Source organism: Dendrobium catenatum, unplaced genomic scaffold (genome assembly GCF_001605985.2).
Source record: "Dendrobium catenatum unplaced genomic scaffold, ASM160598v2 fragScaff_scaffold_911, whole genome shotgun sequence".
NCBI classification, from domain to species: Eukaryota; Viridiplantae; Streptophyta; class Magnoliopsida; order Asparagales; family Orchidaceae; genus Dendrobium; species Dendrobium catenatum.
In genome coordinates this window covers 1403510-1420793 of record NW_021319373.1, presented here as the reverse complement: position 1 = coordinate 1420793, position 17284 = coordinate 1403510, and the positions used below count along the sequence as shown (strand labels likewise).

The following is a 17284-nucleotide window of genomic DNA, read 5'->3' as shown; positions in this document are numbered from 1 at the left end:
TCTCTCTCTCTCTCTCTCTCCCCCCTCTCTCTCTATATCTCAACCGAAGGGATCGGAAGGAGGTCGGAGGCTGCAAGGCTTGCGACCGTGTAGATTCAGAGAGAGGGAGTTGTGACTGGAGCTCGATTCCCTCTCTCTCTATATCTCAACCGAAGGGATCGGAAGGAGGTCGGAGGCTGCAAGGCTTGCGACCGTGTAGATTCAGAGAGAGGGAGTTGTGACTGGAGCTCGATTGTGTGAAGGGAGTCGGTCCCTGAAGCCTCAGTTTGCTTGGGTATTTAAAGACATACATGGGCGTTTGATCGAGGCAGATCGCAGGATACCCGGGCTGTTTCGGCGCTGCTTGCAGAGCTATCGCGGGATTTCATGCTGGATTTCTGGTAATATTTGTAGATCCATCGGGTTACAACAGGTATGTATTTCATTTCATTCCTTTTGGGTATTATGTGTCACGATCCGGCCTGGTAAGCTCGTATATATGAGGCAGGAACGAAATCGGACGTTCAGATCAAACACTATTCATCTTTCATGTAAATAAAATTTTTCTAAAAAGACTTCAAGAACAAAAAGCGCCTCTAAATAATTTTATTTCCTTTCCATAGTGTTCACAATATACAAGATGATAAACTTCTAACAATTCATGTTATGCACGCCATCCAAAAGTAAAGTAAGGAACCACATCTAATAAAAGCAATAAAAGAACCTATCACCCGTTGCGTGACGACTATAAGTAAACTTCGGGTGATCCGCCATCACTTATGAGAGGGTTCTCCTGAAAATTTTCCAAAACTATGGAGTGAGCTACGCTTAGTAATTGACAGCTAAAGTTCATGTACATTTAAAAAAAAGAACTTTTGGATTAATAACCTACACATGTGCTAATAGATGTCTTAAGGTATATCTTGAAGCAAGTATAAGTTGACTATGTATTGAACATGACATGAGTTATGCTTGTCTAACATGAGATAATATGAAATATGATTTCTTAACATGAGATAACATGAGATATACTTCCATATGTTTATCCTTCTATTCATATTGTATACATCCGTCCCGGAGTACCTAATTGTACTGATCAGGTACACATCATTCATGGCCATAACCTTTTTATTTCGTTCCATATTGTCTCAAAGGCCGTATTTGCTCAAAGAGCCACATCTTGGTACTCCGCCATCAACAATCACAAGCTATGCATTTCATATATTCATATATCATAAGTTTGATTAAGCATGAAAATGATAAGAAGATGCTCATGCTCATGATTTCATATGATCTAAGAAACTTTAACACAAAGTCAAACCATCAAGTAACCATTGAACATGAATATGATATAAGAAATTTTAACAATAATTTTTCTATCTTCTTTGCAACCAATAATATAAAGCAATATATATAACGAAATGAATACTTTCCCTAGCAAGTAGAGTCACTTACACTTAAGAAGCCTTGCTTTGAAAATTTCCCGTACAAGTCGTCACCTCCTTTCCCTTATTCCAACCGAAGGGAAAAAGAGTTTTCTATTTCTATTACTTACATTTAAATCTCTAACATTTTAATTTTATTTAAAAATATATAATTATTATTTTCATTTTCGGATTTACTATAATTCCCAAAATTTTGACTTTCACATTTTGCTAATTCTATCACTTAAGCATGCCAAAACCTCCCCTTCATCTAATTGATAAATAATATTAACTAATTTTTGGATTTATATTAAATAAAAATTCGGAAAAATAGTTTTCTCTCAAATTTCTCAATTCGAGGCTTCTCTAAGCCCTTAGGAACGCATTTAGGGAACATGCAACCTACAAAAGCTAAGTTTGGAAAAATCCTAAACTTTCTCTAATTTTTTCACTCAAAATCGCTTAATGAAAAATTACATTTTTGATACCAAAAGTCTACCCTTAAGCTCTTCTAGTCATTCCCATAAAAATTTCATTAAAAAGAGAAACCCTAAATTTCGGATTTAGTATTTTGCTTAAAAATATTTGACATGTAGGGTAGGAAAACCTAGATCAAAGCAAACCCTAAAGGTTTTCTAAAGAATCCCTAAGAAAAATCAAACCCTAAAAATTTTACTTTAAGAAAACTCAAGAAAAATTTCATATTCTTCAAGAAGAACTTACCTCAAGCCTTCCCCTACGATTTTCCTGAAGAAGCTCGCCGGAAAACTCGTCGGTCGCAGGCCTAGGAACTTCTCCCGCCGCTCTTCCCCTCTCTCTCGTCCGCTTCTCTCTCATGGCCGAACAAAAATGCACAAGGGACCGAAATATTCGGTCCCTTAGACTTATGAGGACTTAAGGAATGGATTTTACGCTTGTGCCCTTATCTCTATAATTTTTCTTTTAATTCAAGAAGGGCAAAATGGGTAGAAAAGGCCAAATGTTACTTAAACGGACTTCCACGAATTTTAACTCCCAAATCGTGCGAAATTAACTACAAGTTCTATATACCGTTTCGATCAAAATTTCGTGGCGAATTTTATAAAATTTATTTCGTCGAATTCCGACGACATTGAAATTTCACTTAAGTTCGTCGCGGCACATCGAAATGCATGCGACACACTCAAATGACGAATTTTCGGATTTTACAATCCTTCCCTCCTAATAAAAATTTAGTCCATGAAATTTAAAAGAGAGGAAAAAAAAACAAACAATCATACCTTACTCAAAGGGATGAGGATAGCACTTCATCATTTCTGACTCTTTCTCCCACGTGACATTCTTTTCCAATCCATGCTTCCATAGCACTTTCACAAACGGTAACTCCCTGCTTCTAAGTTGCTTCACACTGAACTCCATAATACAATCCGATTCTTCAACATATGTAAGATCTGGCTGTAAGTCCACATCTTCTGATATGATCTTAGAAGGATCATCCGATATATGCTTCCTCAGTGAAAAAACATGGAACACATTGTGGACAGCATAAGTAGTGGGTAAAGCTAATCTGTAGGCCACCTTCCCAATCCTTTCTTCTATCTCAAAAGGACCAATATAGTGAGGACTAAGTTTGCCAACCTTGTCAAAACGAAGTACACCCTTCATCGGTCTAATCTTTATGAAAACAAAGTCTCTCACATTGAATTCCACAAATCGGTGCTTAGCATCATAATACTTCTTATGCCTATCTTGAACTGCTAGCAACCTATCCCTGATCAATCTGATTTTGCTTGTGGCATCATCAACAAGATCTGATCCAATTACCTTCCTCTCACCTGTCTCTGCCCAACAAAGAGGTGTTCTGCATTTCCTTCCATAGAGGGCTTCATAAGATGTCATTCCTATGCTGGCTTGGAAATTATTGTTGTAAGCAAACTCTATCAAAGGAATATGAGATTCCCAACCTCCTCCAAAATCAAGAATACACAATCTCAATAAGTCTTCAAGAGTTTGAATAGTCTCTGTTTGTCCATCAGTCTGAGGATGGAAGGCTGTACTGAATGTCAATCTATTGCTCATAGCTTCTTGTACTTTTCTCTAAAGTCTAGAAGTAAATCTACCATCTCGGTCAGATATTATGAACTTAGGCACGCCGTGCAATCGTACAATCTCAGCCACATACAACATTGTGAGCTTCTCAAATGAATCAGTCAATCGAATAGGCAAAAAGTGAGCAGACTTTGTAAGCCTATCAATGACAACCCAAATAGCATCATGACCCTGTCGTGATCGAGGTAACCCTGACACGAAATCCATAGCGATATCATCCCACTTCCACTCTGGAATCAGTAAAGGTTGAAGTAATCCACTTGGCCTTTGATGTTCAGCCTTTACCAACTGACATGCAGTGCACTTAGAAACAAAATCAGCTACACTCCTCTTCATTCCGGGCCACCAAAATAGACCCTTAAGGTCTTTATACATCTTATTACTACCAGGGTGGATAGTATAAGCCGAGAAATGAGCTTCAGATAGAACATCCTTCCTCAAAGCATCAACATTTGGTACACAGACCTTGCCTTTATACCAAAGGATATTGTCCTCATCAAGAATAAAATCCTCTTCATGCCTATCCTTTACTAACTGTATGATTTTCACAAAATCGGGATCTTTCCATAAAGCTTCAGCTATCTTACTTTTCAAATCAGTTTGCACAATTAACTGACTCAACCATCCTACATTTCCAGGTGTAGGAAGTACCACTGATAACTCCAGCCTATCCATCTCTTCAATCCGCTTCTCTTGTTGAGTTAGCAAATTATTTAACTTCGTAGGCAGTTTTCTACTCAAAGCATCAGCAACAGTATTGGCTCTTCCCGGATGATACTGAATGTTCAAATCATAGTCATTGAGCAGTTCCATCCATCTCCTCTGCCTCAAGTTCAGCTCTTTATGAGAAAATATATACTTCAGATTCTGGTGATCAGTGAACACTTCACAATGTACGCCATATAAGTAGTGTCTCCAAATCTTCAAGGCAAAGACTACAGTAGCAAGCTCCAAATCGTGGGTTGGGTAGTTCTTCTCATGACTCTTCAATTGCCTAGAAGCATAGGCAACTACTCTCCCATGTTGCATCAAGACACAACCCAAACCCTTCAGTGACGCATCGCTGAAAATCTGAAATCCTTCAGTACCTGAAGGAATCGTTAGAATCGGTGCAGTCATCAAACGAGTCTTTAACTCTTGAAAGGCTTTCTCACACTGACTGCTCCACTCAAATTTAACGGCCTTCTGAGTCAATCTACTCAAAGGTGCAGCAATCTTGGAAAATTCCTCTACAAACCATCTGTAGTAACCAGCTAACCCAAGGAAACTCCGTATCTCAGTCACTGTCATAGGTCTTGGCCATTCAGCTATAGCCTGCACCTTATGGTCCACAGAAATACTATCTCCACTAATGACATGACTCAAAAAAGTCACATTCTTCAGCCAAAACTCACATTTAGAGAACTTGACAAACAATTCATTGCCTCTTAGAGTTTGCAACACTGCCTGGAGATGATTGGCATGATGCTTTTCATCACAAGAATAGATAAGAATGTCATCAATGAAGACAATGACAAACCTATCTAGCATTGGCTTGAAGACCCGATTCATCAAATCCATAAAAGCAGCTGGGGCATTTGTTAGCCCAAAAGGTAATACAGTAAACTCGTAGTGTCCATACCTTGAGCTAAAGGCTATCTTCGGGATGTCTTCCTCCTTAATTCTCAACTGATAATAACCTGACCTCAGGTCAATCTTGGAAAAGACTGTAGCTCCCACTAGCTGATCAAACAAGTCATCAATCCTTGGTAAGGGATACTTGTTCTTAATGGTAAGCTTGTTCAACTCCCTGTAATCAATACAGAGTCGCATGCTACCATCCTTCTTCTTTATAAAGAGAACTGGTGCTCCCCAAGGTGAAGTGCTAGGGCGAATAAATTCCTTCTCCAGCAGTTCTTGCAATTGAGACTTCAACTCCTGAAGTTCCTTAACCGCCATACGATAAGGTGCTTTTGAAATAGGCTCAACACCAGATACAAGATCGATTGAGAAATCAATCTCTCTAACAGGGTTCATTCCAGGTAAGACTTCAGGAAACACATCAGGAAAGTCTCTTGCCACGGCAATCTCCTTCAATTCTGGCACTTGCTTGGAAGTGTCCCTTACATGAGCTAGAAAGCTTGGGCACCCTTTCAAAATTAAACTACAAGCCGTCATAGAAGAGATGATCATAGAAGATACACCTCGATCGCCCTGAAAGACAAGTTTCTCTCCTCCAAGAAACTTGATCTTCACCACCTTCTTATTGCAGTCTATGGAGATGAATTGATTTGACATCCAATTCATTCCTAAAATCACATCAAACTCCAACAGGAGTAAAACTATCAACACAACATCAAACTCCTCGCAAATAGTGAGAAACTTGGAACACATAAGTGTAGCAGTCATACTCGACCCATCCGGTAACAGAACTGACAATGCAGTAAGCATAGTGCAAACATCCAATGCATGTTTCTTAATGAACTCCTGACTAATGAATGAATGCGATGCTCCAGTATCGAAAAGTACTCTACTAGGACAATATTTGACATGAATAATACCTGTAATCACATCAGGAGATTCCTTGGCCTCTTGCTGTGTAATGGCATAAACCCTTGGTTGTACAACAGGTCTCGCAACCGGATGACTAGGCACTGAAGCAGAAGCAATAGACTCTTGAGCTCTCGGTCTACCAACAGTAGAATGTCTCCCAGTACTCTGCTGAGGTGGAGGAGCACTAGGTCTCCCCTCCCTTGGACCCTTTGGGCAGTTCCTAGCCACATGCCCAGGCTGATGGCAAAAAAACAAACATTGGAGCCCGATAAACATTCACCTCTATGCATCTTGCCACACTTGTCACAAGTTCTGGCACTTGAAGAACTCCCACTACTATCAGTTCTGGTCTTCTTTAGAATGAGTCTGGAAGCTCTTGGTCTTCTCAAAGCCCTTCCTCTTCTGTTGGAAATCTCTCCTCTTCTTAACAGTTTGAAAATTAATTTCTATTCTCCTTGCTTTTTCCACCAATATTGCATAATCATCAAAGCTAAAGGGAATCAATGGCTGACGTATAGCATCGCGAAGCCCTGATAAGAACTTTTGGCACTTGTCCTCAGTAGTAGCAATAATCTGAGAGGCATAGCGGGACAGTGTGGTAAACTCAGCTTCATACTGCATGACTGTCCGATCACCTTGCACCAGTCGCATGAATCTCTCCTGCATCTGACTCCTCGTAGAAGGAGGCACGAATCAATCTCTGAAGACTTTCACAAAGTCCTCCCATAAGATCTGGGAAGCTGTTCTACCACCAAACTTCTCCAATGATTGTCCTCTCCACCATCTCTCGGCCTCCCCATCCAAAGTAAAAGTGGCTAAGGTCACCCTCCGATCAACAGGACATTGCATACCCTCCAGTATCTTTTCAATCCTCAAAAGCCAGTTTTCAGCATCTACTGACTCTCCTACTCCTGTAAAGAGAGGTGGTCGCATGTCTTGGAAAATCTTCAGATACTTGTCTACCAATGGCTCTCTCCTGGAACTAGACTGGGGCTGCTCCTGTGAATGCTGAATCAAGTGCGTGACAGCCGCCATCATCTGATTAAAAGTATCCATGGTAGTGCTACTACCACCAGCAGGATTAGCTATAGAGGGTACTGCTGGAACTTCTCTACCAACTGGATCATTATGCCCATTAGTATTGCCATCAGTGGCATCGGGTTCCTGATCCATAGCCCTAAACCAAGTAAAAGAAAACCAATTCAATATTTATCACATCATCATACATTCCTAACATGTCTAAGACTCATGTCTAGGACGCATAAATCAACCTAATGGCGCTTTATACGGATTCAAATCCTCAACTTATGCTCTGATACCATTCTTGTCACGATCCGGTCTGGTAAGCTCGTATATACGAGGTGGGAACAAAATCGGACGTTCAGATCAAACACTATTCTTCTTTCATGTAAACAAAATTTTTCTAAAAAGACTTCAAGAACAAAAAGCGCCTCTAAATAATTTTATTTCCATTCCGTAGAGTGTTCACAATATACAAGATGTCAAACTTCTAACTATTCATGCTATGCACGCCATCCAAAAGTAAAGTAAGGAACCACATCTAATAAAAACAATAAAAGAACCTGTCACCCGTTGCTCGATGACTATAAGTAAACCTCGGGTGATCCGCCATCACTTATGAGAGGGTTCTCCTAAAAATTTCCCAAAACTAGGGAGTGAGCTACGCTCAGTAATTGACATCTACAGCTAAAGTTCGTGTACATTTAAAAGAAAAGAACTTTTAGATTAATAACCTATGCATGTGCTAATAGATGTCTTAAGGTATATCTTGAAGCAAGTATAAGTTGACTATGTATTGAACATGACATGAGCTATGCTTGTCTAACATGAGATAACATGAAATATGATTTCTTAACATGAGATAACATGAGATATACTTGCATATGTTTATCTTTCTATTCATATGGTATACATCCGTTCCGGAGTACCGAATTATACTGATCAGGTACACATCATTCATGGTCATAACCTTTTCATTTTGTTCCATATTGTCTCAAAGGCCATATTTGCTCAAAAAGCCACCTCTTGATACTCTGCCATCAACAATCACAAGCTATGCATTTCATATATTCATATATCATAAGTATGATTAAGCATGAAAATGATAAGAATATGCTCATGCTCATGATTTCATATGATATGATAGGAAACTTTAACACAAAGTCAAACCATCAATTAACCATTGAGCATGAACATGATATAAGAACTTTGAACAATAATTTTTCTATCTTCTTTGCAACCAATAACATAAAGCAATATATATAACGAAATGAATACTTTCCCTAGCAAGTAGAGTCACTTACACTTAAGAAGCTTTGTTTTGAAAATTTCCCGCACAAGTCGTCACCTCCTTTCCCTTATTCTAACCTAAGGGAAATTTTTTTTTCAATTTCTATTACTTACATTTAAATCTCTAACATTTTAATTTTATTTAAAAAAATATAATTATTATTTTCATTTTCGGATTTACTATAATTTCCAAAATTTTGACTTTCACATTTTACTAATTTCATCCCTTAAGCATGCCAAAACCTCCCCTTTCATCTAATTGATAAATAATATTAACTAATTTTTGGATTTATATTAAATAAAAATTAGAAAAAATAGTTTTCTCTCAAATTTCTCAATTAGAGGCTTCCCTAAGCCCTTAGGAACACATTTAGGGAACATGCAACCTACAAAAGCTAAGTTTGGAAAAACCCTAAACTTTCTCTTTTTCCACTCAAAATCGCTTAATGAAAAATTACATTTTTGATACCAAAAGTCTCCCCTTAAGCTCTTCTAGTCATTCCCATAAAAATTTCATCAAAAAGAGAAACCCTAAATTTCGGATTTAGTGTTTTGCTTAAAAAAAATTGACATGTAGTGTAGAGAAACCTAGATCAAAGCAAACCCTAAAGGTTTTTTAAAGAATCCCTAACAAAAATCAAACCCTAAAAATTTTACTTCAAGAAAACTCAAGAAAAATTTCATTTTCTTCAAGAAGAACTTACCTCAAGCCTTCCCCTACGATTTTCCTGAAGAAGCTCGCCGGAAAACCCGTCGGCCGCCGGCCTAGGAACTCCTCCTGCCGCTCTTCCCCTCTCTCTCGTCTGCTTCTCTCTTACGGCCGAACAAAAATGCACAAGGTACTGAAATATTCGGTCCCTTAGACTTATGAGGACTTAAGGAATGGATTTTACGCGTGTGCCCTTATCTCTATAATTTTTCTTTTAATTCAAGAAGGGCAAAATGGGTAGAAAAGGACAAATGTTACTTAAACGGACTTCGGCGAATTTTAACTCCCAAACCGTGCGAAATTAACTACAAGTTCTATATACCGTTTCGATCGAAATTTCGTGACGAATTTAATAAAATTTATTTCGTCGAATTCGGACGACATCGAAATTTCACTTAAGTTCGTCGCGGCGCATCGAAATGCATGCGACGCACTCAAATGACGAATTTTCGGGTTTTACAATATGGATGTCAACACCTAACTTTTCTTATCCACATCAAGAATGTATGCGAAAAACAATTGTCCAGTCTAGTGCCCCATATGAGGTAGCTGCCTTGATTAGCTCTAGCAACTTAGCCCAAAACCCTCTCTCATCAAACTGCCTCCCAACTCTGAAGTGCTTCCATCTAGGAGCATCACTTCTAGCCGCCTCCTCCAAACTCTCTCTTTCTCTCAAGCGAATCCAAATCAACACCTATTGTTTGTTAGCAATCCGACCTAAACTCAATTACTCAGGAACTTTTCCTTCTCTCTACCCTTTTACTGACTTTACCAAGTCGACCTTACCTAATAACTCAGCCTACAAGACAACTTCTCTAAGTCGGCCTCTTCAATGTACCTGGCCTCTTCGGCATTTTCTCCAGGCCAGCTCCAATGCACTCAACTCCTTGATGATTTCTCCAAGTTAACCTCGTCTAGAGTGCTCAACCTTCTAAATGATCTTTCCTTCTTTCCCACCTTATTATGGAAGCCGGCCAATCCCAATATGATCCTCCCGAGACATCCCGTGAAGTCTCTAAGATCTCACCATATAGTTAGAGCGTAATCTGTCCCGAGGAAGGCAACATATGTCTATTGAACATAGTGGCCCATCTTGGTTGGATAGGTGCTCCATACCTCATTACAACATCTAAGGATTCAATGACTAGCCAGCCATTTGACCTTCTTGGACCTCACACCTGCCACTTGATCGCCTCTAGGCTTGACATGTGTTTTACACCCCCTTTCATTGACAACCCCACCTCTAGCCAAAAGGTTGCCTATCAAGGCTCCCTTTTTCTTTCAAAGGCCCATTTGGAACTCATTAAGAATGAACTGCCCTTTATAGGAGCCTTTCTTGGTATGTTCTTCCTATATCCTTTCCTTGCTACTATAGCCTAGCATACCAAGGTTGACTTACCCAATAAATTGTACAGTTATCTTTTATACTAGACTTCTTCCCCTCATTGCGTCATAGACATAGGCTACAAAGCCCTCTTACTTCTTTGTTTTTATATTCCCAGTCATCCTCCTCTAGCCTTGACTTTCTCCCTTTTGTAGGGGCACATCATCTTTTTTCATCTATTGCCCATCGATGGTGTCTTCAAATGTCATTAGTTTACCTCGTCTTCTCGCATGTTTCCTACAAGCTTACATCATTATCTTCCCTCTAATTGGGACGTAACATAGGCCATAGGTTCTCCCTCCTTCCCTCTTCGAGAAGTGCCACCTCCTCTCCCTCAAGAACCATATAGTGCTACATAGCAGCAAACTAGTTTTTGTTGTTCACATTTTTGGTGCTCTCGTTGAGAACTGTTAGACTTCAAAGGAAAATTGAGGCTAGAGGTTCTCCCTCCTTTCTTCCCTCTTCGAGAAGTGCCACCTCCTCTCCCTCAAGAACCATATAGTGCTACCTAGCAGCAAACTAATTTTTGTTGTTTACATTTTTGGTGCTCTCGTTGAGAACTCTTAGAATTCGAAGGAAATTTGATTTAGGGGAAACATTGCTCTCCTCTTCTGCCTCATTGATGAATGCCAACCTCCATGCCGTCAATTGTTCACCACCTTTAATGGAGAAATTTTTTTAAAAAATATGTAGAATTTAAATAAATTTTATTTTATCTTTTTTTTTTTTTCTTTTTTTCGGTTGATCTTATGAAACTTATTGGATTGAGTATGCTGAACTTTTCAGCGTGTCTCCTTCTCAGCAAATTCTCTTGTTATTTTTTGGCCTCTTCATCATCCCAAATAACACCAAATCAAGCTAGTGCAACATATATTTCTAAGGAAAGTCCCAACATTTTGTCTATTGAAAATATCAACTGACAATATTTTGACAATGCGCATCACCTGTACTTCCTACTTGCAAGACTGAGTGATGCGGACATCAGCACGAAGATCTTACGCATCTATCACAGGAGGCGTCGTAAATCGACGGCTATCATTTAAACCTTCTATTATGATTTATTTTTCTGAATTTTAGTTCTAAATTAATGTACTTCCTGTTCTACCCCTAGGATAGTTTGTTTGAGTGTTATGGCCCAAGGGACAATTTTGTAATTTCGAATTTTCTTATATTGGGGCCTATAAATAAGGGCCTTAAGCTATTGTAATGGATGATTATTGATAATGAAATGTTTTATGTTCTTGTTGATCTCTTAGTGAGTTCATGTGATCTCTTAGTGAGTTCATGAGAGGAGAAGCCCGAGGAGGTTAACTTGCAATACCCGTCAATCTTTGGAAGAGTCCGAGGTTTGCGGTTCTTACGATCTCTTTGTGAGTTCTTTATTTATCTCTATCTTTCTCGTATATTCTTGTTCATCTCCTTCCTCCCCTCTTCATCCACCCAAGTATTCCCCCTAGCTCCACCTCTCTCTCTCCATGTGGCCGACCACCTTCCCTCATTTGCCCCTCCACCGCCGACCATTCCCCTCCTTTTTTCCCCCATCCAATTTTATTTCCTATTTTAGATTAAATTGAATGTGGGAAAGTTTTGAAATTCAAAATTAATCATTGCGAATTTTCAAAATCTTTCCTAATTTAAATAGTCTATTTTAGGAAAGTTTTTTAATTAACTCAATAACTCAATTTGAATTTCAAATTCAAATTGAGTTTAATTGAGCCCTCTACCATGTCATAAATCTCCTCTTTGGGTATGAATTAATTAAGGGATAATTCCGGAAATTCAAATTTCGTTGAATTTGAATTTCAAAATTATTTCCTAAAATAATTCTCCTATTTTGGGAAAGTTTTTTTATTTTAATCTAATTTGAAATTGAATTTCAAATTGGATCACAAATAATACTTTCCAAAATCTTATATCTATTTTAAAGAGCCTTTTTATTTTGATTAAATTCCCTCTTGGCTTATCCCTGCCGCCAGCCACCTATTTAGTCAATTAGGATTTATTTCCTAGTTGACTCATATTTCCCTTGGCAAATAACTCAAATCTTTCCCCACCCACCCAGCCGTTACTTCTTAAATCAAATCATTGATTTAGGAAAACAATTCCCTTTTTTTTCCTTTTTCTCTCACCCGTTAAATCCTGTCTTGATTGAATTAAAATCCCATTTAATTTTCCCTGTGGTCCCGCCATTTTCCTCTTCTCCGAATTGCTCCAGCAAGAATTATTTTTAGGAAATAACACAGCTTCCCAACTCCTCATTATCCCGTAACAGCTTATTTCTTTGGAAAGTTTCCAAAACCTGATTGCTGCTGCCAGTTTTCCCGTTGGAGTTAATTCCAGAATTTCCTCTTGAATGCTCCTTCCAATTTCCCTTGTTCCTAAGCATAGAACCCTGAAAATTTTCCCATATTTTAGGAGAAAAACCTGCACTGTTTCAGGTTTCTTGTAGGATTTGTTTCAGATTATAGCAAAGTCAACTCCCGTTCTACATCACTAAGGGTGTGGATTTCGATGCAAAGATGTTGGCCTCTTCAACCTAATTTTGGCAAGGCAATGTGGCGAATATTATCCTACGACTGACAACTGGAATGTGCCATTGCAAGACAAACCATATTATTTCCAATGGAAGAATAGTTGTTTAACAAAGCTAAGTACCCATTTGGACTACATTTAGTCCACATTTAAGGGAGCCACCACAAGTCTCCATTGCTTGAAGGTCATGCCTTTTAGATCATAGAACAATCCATATGGACTTCTTGATGACCAACTCTCCCCCTTAGAGAAATTGATGACTTCCTCTACTGTGTCTCTTCCAAGAACTCAATCTTGTCATTAACTTTTCCAAGAACTTGATGTTACTGACAATCTTTCTAGAGAATTTGGTGCCCTCTTTTAAGAATCCGTCGCACCTTCCCTTAGAACTCATCCTAATTGGAGTTCTCTTGAGAGCTCGTAGTTATCATCCCCTTTTTTTGGAAAAATTATTCTGTCCTGACAGAGTACCGAGCATACCGAGTGGTACTGAGTGCGGCACTGAGCGCCCAGTGTTGTGACGCTTTTTTATTGGTCTTTGGACATGTTTGGTGTCCGGACACAATAATCTCTCCTTTTTTTGAGTACTTGATGCTTTCTCCTAATAAGTCAAACTTCTTTTCACCCCCTTCCAAAAACAAACCAACTCTTTATGGAAAGTCAATCCCACCTCTTTCCTTAGCTTGCCTTTTATAGGCAACCTCAAAAGTCATCCTTCCCTATAACTTCTCAATAACTCAACCCAAAAAGATAAATGCCTTTACATATTGACTGGAGATTGGATTTCAAGAACTTGTCAACACATCGCTCTCTTAGTCGCGAAACCAAAGTCAATGTGCTAAGTATTTGTTTTTTTTTTTCTTTTTCATTTGAGTAGTTTCCAATCACTTTGGCTACCTACCATAGCCTTTGTCTACACACCTACAGGCCACATGCAGCCATGTTCCACAGATGTTGGTTCATGTATTTCAGATTTTTTAGTAAGCCAATAGGACAACCAACATGATGTTATCCTGCCGACTTTGCTTTTGCCTCTTGGTGAATCCAAAAGAGCTGGATGAAATCACCTTTACAATGACGCATGTATCTTTTTATGATGTGGGTATGGCAAGTGGAGTCGCGCCCACATGGATGGTTAACGCAATGATGCCGAGTTTCGATGTTATATGTATTTGCATTGCCCCTACATTCAAGAAAGACTCATTATGGTTTGTGAAATCCAACGATAAGAGCTACCAACACAAATTGCATGTGCTGCCTTCAAAAAGAATATAAGGTCTTCTATCATCCAATAAGTATGGTCAACCCTTAATCCTCCTAATGGTGGCTACAACATACTAGTCTGTCCTAGCTATGCTCCAATTATTTGTCATGTTAATGGGACTCGTCACTCTTAAATGATAGAAAGACCCACCCTAGGATTGATATAAACCGGATCAGCATACCTATTAAACTAATTGCCTTATGTATTTCGAACAAGTTCTATACTCGCTAATAAGTCGGTCCACTCGACAAGGAACTCTCCTTACTAGAACTACTTTGGTCAACTTCCTCCTAAGTTAGGCAGGCAAAGTATTGAACTTCCATGATTGATCTCTCTTTCTCATTGTATCCATTTTAATATGTTAACTTTGTTTTACCCACCATGTTTCTGGAGTGACTGCCAACATAAGCAATATTTTAAGTTCATTCTCAGCTTAGTTTTGCATCTAATTCTTCTGAAAGTTTGCCCATCTCGTGAAGTTCTTTTCATGCACAGTTATAATTTTTTTGTTTTTGTTTTTTTTTGTTTTGCTTCAATGGCAGGTATGTATTTGGAATTACACACGTTCCTAGGTTGGAGGACTGGCCCGTCATGCCTGTTGATCGCCTAGGGTTTATGCTCATGGTATTGCTTTTGTCATTTGAACGTTTGATTTTTAAATTTTAACTTTCTATTAAGTCGTTCCAATGTATATTCTGACATATTATTCCTGTTCTTTCAACCGTGTATGAAATTATTGAGATCTGGAGAAGGCCAACTGGATTGACCATTGAAAAAGGAATTTTGTATATGTTTTTGTTTAAGGACTTCGATTTGGAAAGTAAAGGACTTAGATTTATTTTCCAGGACCAATTTCATTAAGTTAATAATCGGTGGATGATAATATGATATAGAAAACGTTTGAACTTCGAAGGTGGAAGGGTAGGATAGCTCTGTTCTATCATATGATGTGATCCTTTATTATTTATGATAATCTTATTAAGACTCATGAAAGTATTAGGTTTAGTACCATATTGCCTAAGTAAAAAAAAAATATGTCAGTGTAAAAATATCAAATAAGCGGCCATTATTCGTAGGCTTAAATTTTAGGATGGATTTCTTCATAACTGTTCTACTTAAAACATGTCTTCTGTTACAGGATTTAGACAGTATCCATGAATTCACCATTTTTGTTTTTAGCATCAAACATCCACGCTAAGATTAATTATTCTGTGCGGATGCTGAACGCCGTCCGGAGACCAACCAAAATGCGCCACATCACTCTGTGCTCGGTATCGCTGATGTGGTGCATTCTGATTGTTCTCCGGACTGCGTTCTGTGTTTGATCTCCGCACAAAATAATTTCTCTAGTTTAAAGATCTGCTGTTATTTGTCATGATGCTTTCAACAAGTTTGTTTTTTTCTCTGCAGCCTCATGGTTTCTTTAACTGCTCCCCAGCTGTGGATGTGCCGCCTAGTGACATTGAGCTCAAGGAGAACCCAATCTCAAAGCCAATTCAGAATGTTTTGCTCAGTAAGTTGTGAAGAAATGCAAGAGCGAGTGAGAATCTAAACAATAGTAAAAAAAAAATATGTCAGTGTAAAAATATCAAATAAGCGGCCATATTCGTAGGCTTAAATTTTTGGATGGATTTCTTCATAACTGTTCTACTTAAAACATATCTTCTGTTACAGGATTTTGACAGTATCTATGAATTCACCATTTTTGTTTTTAGCATCAAACATGCACGCAAAGATTAATTATTCTGTACGGATGTCGAACGCCGTCTGGAGACCAACCAAAATGCGCCACATCACTCTGTGCTTGGTATCGCTGATGTGGTGCATTCTGATTGATATCTGGACGACGTTCTGTGTCTGATCTCTGCACAAAATAATTTCTCTGACGCAAAACCCTTATAGTTTAAAGATCTGCTGTTATTTGTCATGATGGACTAAAATCAATGGAGTATGCTTTCAACAAGTTTGTTTTTTTCTCTGCAGCCTCATGGTTTCTTTAACTGCTCCCCAGCTGTGGATGTGCCGCCTAGTGACATTGAGCTCAAGGAGAACCCAATCTCAAAGCCAATTCAGAATGTTTTGCTGAGTAAGTTGTGAAGAAATGCAAGAGCGAGTGAGAATCTAAACAATCTGTGACTGAAAAAATGTGTATTGTAATGAATAATATTGTGCTAGGATGCTTTAACTACCAACAAACTTCCTTTGAAACTTTTCACTATTATTTGAAATTTTGAAGGCCAGCAGTTTGAAGGAAATGAAATAAATTTGTCAGCCATTTAGCGAGCATGAATCGGCACCCATTGGTATGAATTTTGGCAAAACTTTTTTTCTTTTGTGATTCCTGGCCAAGCTAAGAATAGCATTGTAAAAAGTTCTAAAGGGCTCAGCATTGCAAAATATCATCTTATGTGCTGAGTTTTTATAAAGGATTTGTGTTAAGTTTCATTTTAAAATAGCACCATTAAATCAAATCGTACACTAACACAGTATTTTTCATATTTCTAAAGTGGTCTTCTCCTCATCTTTAATGCTTCAATGATACAAGTTACATTAGGACATACTATGTGCCATAATGTTGATCCTTCTTAAATCCTTATTTGTTTCCCTAAATTGTGATGCTTCTCTAAAGTTTTTGAATTAACACAACCCCTCAATGTTATAATCTACAACATAAAAAGTTCACCTATTCTATTTACCTTCAAAACAGCCACAACATTTTTATAAGCATTAAAGACATTAGCATGACTGAAAAACCTCTATATTGTAACACTTAGAATACATAAAGATTTTAAAAATTATCTCATATTTGATACTTATTTGACAAACAACAACAACAATAACATCAAGCCTTTATCCCACTACGTGGGGTCGGTTATATGAATCTTTTTTCTCCATTGTGTCCTATTAAAAATTAAATTCTCGTTTAAATCTAATAAAGAAAGGTCATTACTAATATTTTCTAACCAAGTCTTTTTAGGTCTACCCATACCTTTCTTAACATAAGTCAAATCTAATACCTCTATTCTCCAACTGGGTCATCAGAAGGCCGCCGTTTTATGTGA

General features: G+C 38.2%; 1 protein-coding gene across 1 annotated transcript in view; it reads left to right on the top strand.

Annotated features, from left to right (window-relative positions):
- LOC110109737 (copper methylamine oxidase) overlaps positions 1-16508 on the top strand; it is a 39821-nt gene extending 23313 nt beyond the window's left edge. The window contains exons 11-13 of the mRNA XM_020840935.2: positions 14765-14846; positions 15633-15770; positions 16344-16508. Of these exons, the coding sequence (XP_020696594.1) occupies positions 14765-14846; positions 15633-15746 (196 nt within the window). The 3' untranslated portion in view covers positions 15747-15770; positions 16344-16508. The remainder of the gene's footprint in view (positions 1-14764; positions 14847-15632; positions 15771-16343) is intronic.
- Positions 16509-17284: the final 776 nt, after the last annotated feature.